This window comes from Galeopterus variegatus, unplaced genomic scaffold (assembly GCF_000696425.1).
Source record: "Galeopterus variegatus unplaced genomic scaffold, G_variegatus-3.0.2 Scaffold2285, whole genome shotgun sequence".
Taxonomy (NCBI): domain Eukaryota; kingdom Metazoa; phylum Chordata; class Mammalia; order Dermoptera; family Cynocephalidae; genus Galeopterus; species Galeopterus variegatus.
Window position 1 is genome coordinate 205289 of NW_007728396.1, and position 5228 is coordinate 210516.

At 43.0% G+C, this 5228-nt stretch overlaps 1 protein-coding gene across 2 annotated transcripts in view; it reads left to right on the forward strand.

The window, feature by feature from the left end:
* Positions 1-5228, forward strand: part of ABCC11 (ATP-binding cassette, sub-family C (CFTR/MRP), member 11) — a 70280-nt gene that overhangs the window by 28408 nt on the left and 36644 nt on the right. For both annotated transcript variants that reach the window (XM_008581160.1, XM_008581162.1), the window contains exons 13-14: positions 1665-1737; positions 3574-3777. In XM_008581160.1, coding sequence (XP_008579382.1) covers positions 1665-1737; positions 3574-3777 — 277 coding nt within the window. The remainder of the gene's footprint in view (positions 1-1664; positions 1738-3573; positions 3778-5228) is intronic.

Below are 5228 nucleotides of genomic sequence, written 5' to 3' on the forward strand. Positions count from 1 at the left end.
AAAAAAAAAAAAAAAAAAAAAAAAAAAAAATAGTCAATACATCCTCCCCTCCAAAAATGCTACATTAGCATTTGTATTAATTCAATCTTGACCCCTAAGTCAAAAGGCAAATGAATGGGGATGATGAGGTTATATGGTGGAGAGGAAATGAGTTTGAATTCATGGCCATGGACCTCCCACCTCCCATCCACATCCTTCCTTCCCCTTTGTGGCCTCTGCCTTCCCCAGAATCCTAGGGTTGACCTGCTTGAAGCAGGCTCTTGGATGTCACGAGTAAAGCCTATTATTCAGTGGAGGATCTAGGAAAACTCTGAATGCTATAGCTATGCTTTCACCTATAGCAGACTCTGACCTTCTTTGGCTGTTTACTTGATTGTGCAATCTGCCCCCAGTAACTGCACTGAGTGGCATATAGGTATATAGATCGGCCATCACCATCTGATGTCCTATGGATACCCCAAAGTCATGTCCAATACCAACTCATGAGCACCCTGCTTGCTCACCCCACACACCCCCTGCTTCTCTTCCCAAATTGCCTGATTCAGTTAAATGACATCACCCAAGCTGCACCCCAGCAAGCCTGACACCTCCTCTGATACCTTCCATATCCAATTGGCCACCAACCCTTGGATAAGTTTGTCTCTGAAATATCTCTTGTATTTCTCTCTTCCTCTCCATCTCTGCCGCTAGTTCCAGTCTGTGATCTCTTGTTTGAACAATTTCTTCTACCCCTGCCCTTGGGTTCCTGTCTCTAATCTCTCACTCTATTCCATTCTGCGTACTGTCTCCAGGACAATCATCCTAAAATACAGTCCTCACCTTGTCTTGCTCTGCTTTAAGACTGATAAAACTCACAGAGCAGTTTCGAACTATCTGTCTCAAATAAAAATGCACCAAGCCTTGGACAATTCAGCAAATCCAGTGCTAAGTGTTTAATGCATAGATATTTCCTCCCATAAACACAAAGGCCCATACTCAAGAATTTTCATGCTGCATTATTCATAGGAGCAGAAGACTAGAAACTACCCAAATGTCTATCAGTAGGGCAATGGCTTATGGTGCAGCCTTATAATGGAATTACTAAGGTGCCATTAAAACCATATAAACCTATATATGCTGCACACATACATATGAGAGTACTTCAAAAAATTTATGGAAAGATCCCTATTATCTTTTAATTCTATTTTTCCACAAACTTTTTGAAGTACCCTCATATATGAATAGTTTATTTCTGAATAAATACACAGGAAACTGTAATACTGGCTGCTTCTGAGGAGAGCAACTGAGTCAAAAAGAAGACTTGCTTTTCACTGTATCTTTTTATTCTGTTCAAATATTTGCTAAGTGCACATATGATTAGTTTTAAACTATTAGTTTCTTCTCTTTTTTTTTTGGTGGCTGACTGGTATGGGGATCCAAACCCTTGACCTTGGTGTTAGCACCATGCTCTAACCAACTGAGCTACCCGACCAGCCAAAACTATTAGTTTAAAAGAAATGAAAGACAGAATGACATTTTTAAAGCCTCCAATGATTCACCATTAAACACAAGATCAAGTCCAAATTTCTTAGCATGGAATTCAGGACCTTTGCTTTCAAAACTGGGGAAGGTTGGAGGGCCTGAGGTCCAGCCGCCTGTACCGTACAGCTCCCTGTCCTTCACAGGTACCTCCAGGTGCTCCATTGCTGCTGCCTGAATCGGGACCTGGAAATTCTGCCTTTTGGAGACATGACGGAGGTGAGCACGGGGCAAGCCTCTTCCAGCTGTTATGATGTTGGTGCTTTGTGTTTAGCTACTGCCTCCCTGGGCAGGGGCGGGAGGGACCCCAGCTCTTCCTTCTCAAAACAGCATGAGCTTTCCCTGCAGCTGCTTCTTCCAAGCCAAGAACAAAGCCTCCCCCACTGAGGGAAGTTGGGGCTCACCTTACAGTGGGAGGTGGGGAAGAAGGAGGCTTCCTGACCCCACAAAGGTGGAGAACTGACCTCAAGCTACCTCTGCAGCAAGAGCAGAGACCCTGTAAAGATGAGAAACCACCCATCCTCCTCTGCCTCACCCAGCTTCCCTGCCCCACCATGGCCACCACTTTCTTTGCCAGTGGGAATATCGGCCACGGCCCCACAGGGGCAATTTGATTTCTGACTGTAATATTTATCTGGTCATTCACTATCTTTCACATCGACAGCCACTTTCAATCCACATAAGACCCCCCCCCAACACACACCCAAGGTAAAAGTGGTATTTTTATCTTGATGCTACTACCTAGTAATAGCTCAGCCTGTTCAGCACTTACTGCATGCAAGGTACTTTTCCAGCAACTTGAATGCAGTGTCCTGGGCCTCACAGTAACCCTAGGAGGACAGTCTTTCTATTCTTCTTTTAAGGACGGGACTATAAATCCTTGAAGGCAGAGAGCTCATTTTTTTTTATCTAAAGTTCTTTCTTCAATAGGAAGAACAAGGTCTCATCTGTAAAATGGCATAAATAGGATCATGTTGCTTTGAAGTTTAAATGGATTAATACAAAGTTCCTTAAACACTGCCTGGCATAGAGTAGGCGTTAGCTATTACTATGAGAGAAAGGTAGGCATTTAGGAGGTGTTTGTTGAATGAATAAGTAAATGAATTAATGGGGAGACTGGGCATTGGCCAGGTCAAGCAGCTTGTCCAAGGTCACATAGTGGTGACTTGGAGGCAGAGCAATGACAAGAGGTCATCCTGCCACCTTTTAAACTCGCTTCTTCTCTACAGAGACTTCAAGAGTTCATGGTAGAACAGGGACTAGGATTTAGGCTCTGGCTCCCACGTCCCCAGAGCCTGAGGGATGGGCCAGCTGGCAGCTAACCTGATCTGCAAGGAGACCTACAATGTGCTCAGTAACTCAGGTTTCCACGATCTGCAAGGAGACCTACAATGTGCTCAGTAACTCAGGTTTCCACCTTGACTCCTAACACAACAGGTGCTGTGTGATATGGCACTTCCCAGCTACCGCCACTCTGTCTGTTCAGCAATTGTACACAGTGCAAATAATCTTAGACCACACCTTAACCCATCCTGACAGTCCCTCCTTGACTCCTAACACAACAGGTGCTGTGTGATATGGCACTTCCCAGCTACCGCCACTCTGTTCAGCAATTGTACACAGTGCAAATAATCTTAGACCACACCTTAACCCATCCTGACAGTCCCGCCAGTTGACAGTTGCAGTCAATGGGGATTTAAAACCTGAATAAGATATAAGATGATGCTGTCCCTTGGGAATGAGTGGTTGATTTTATTACCTAAATTCCTGTTAGTTTAATATGCCTCCTGAGAAGCTGACGGGTTTAGAAAAATTGTTTCCAATTAAGAGTCGTAAAATTTTAATTCATTGAAGATCAATTTCTTCATCCCCTCCTAAGCAAATTTTGAAAAATATTTTTTAAGTGCTAGGAGTGCCAGATCACCGGGTGTCCAGGCATGTGTGCATGTCTTGGTCTGTACTGACGGGGCACCGTCTGCCACATCTGCCACTGGTTTGAGCACACCTGGTGGTGCTCACTCTCTGGACACGGCGTCTTTTGCTGATTGTCCACAGATTGGGGAGCGGGGTCTCAACCTCTCCGGGGGACAGAAGCAGAGGGTCAGTCTGGCCCGTGCCATCTATGCCAACCGTCAGCTCTACCTGCTGGACGACCCCCTGTCGGCCGTGGACGCGCACGTGGGGAAGCACATCTTTGAAGAGTGCATTAAGAAGACGCTCAGGGGGAAGACCGTCGTCCTGGTGACCCACCAGCTGCAGGTGACCGCCCCTCCAGGGCTCTGGCCATGATAATATGGAGCCCCAAGTCTCTGTGGTTTCAGAGGGTGATTCAATCACAACCTCACAGCAACTGTCCCTTCATCTCAGACTAGACTCCCCCCAATTTGGGCAGTGTTGTAAGGAACTTGGATTTCCTCACTTTCCACATGGAGAGGCTAGGCTGGTGAAAGTTTTTGTGGCTGGTGAAAATTGAAACCAAATTTTAAAGTCTCCTTTATCTTCAAAATTTTATGGATAGACTCTGGCTTTTCAAGTTACAAAAAAAGAAAAAAAGAAAGAAAAAAATCCCTCAGAGAAGAAGAATCCCCAAGTCTCACGTTCTTACACTGAGTTTTCTTACAGACAATGGCCGTGGTGCAGTGGCTGTTTCTGGCCCTGCCTCCCCCGTGCCGTTTTCCCTGGATATTTTCATACGTGGTATTGGCCCCAAGGCCTTAGTATTTTCTCTCTCCCATCTTCTTCTGTTTCTTCTTCTCTTGCCTCCTTATGTTTTGCTTTACTATTTTTTGGGGGGGGGGGTATAAAATATTTAAGACCTAAAAAAGGTTTAGAAAATAATCTAATGAAACTCACGTATCTATCACCCAGAAAATACAATAAAACATTGATTTGCCTTTCAGATTGCAGTTCGTTTCCTCCCTCCTGCTGTCCTCACTTTGCTGTTTTCTGTTGTATGTCTTCATACGTTTACAACGTATGTATAAATCTCTAAATGCAATAAGCTATTTTTTGCATAATTTTAATCTTCGTATAATTGATATTTCACTTTCTATGTCCCTCGGTCATTTGCTTTTTTCACTCAACAGTATGTTTTTGAGATCTTCCATGTTGATACATGTAACTTTATTTAATTCTCACTGGAAGAGTATTCCAATATCTGAATACACCAGAATTTGTTTCTTTGGGATAAACATTTGTTTCCCATTTTTCACTTTTACAAAAAAATACCTCAGTGTACATCCTTTTATATGTGTCTTTTTACCTATGTTTGAGAGTTTTTTTAGGGTAGAGTTTTAGGACTTAAATCATTGGTTCATAATTCTTCAGAAAGCTTCCATATTACTAAAATATTACTAGACATTGTCAAATTGTTCTCTAAAGTAGTTGTACCCATCTGTAATCCCCCCAGTATTTTATGAGAGTTCCTTTTACCTTGGATCATCACCAATATCTGGGCTTGTCTGACTTTTAAACTTTTGCCAATCTGGTGGTATAAAATAACATTTTATTATTATTTAAGTTTACATTTTCCTGATCAATAATGAAGTTGAACATTTTCCCATATGCTTCCTGAAGACCTTATTTCTTCTGACTGTTCAGTACTTAGAGTTTTGTGACCAAATCATTTTGCTAGAAGATGGGAAAATCTGTGAAACTGGAACTCACAGTGAGTTAACAGAGAAAAAAGGGAGATACGCCCAACTCATCCT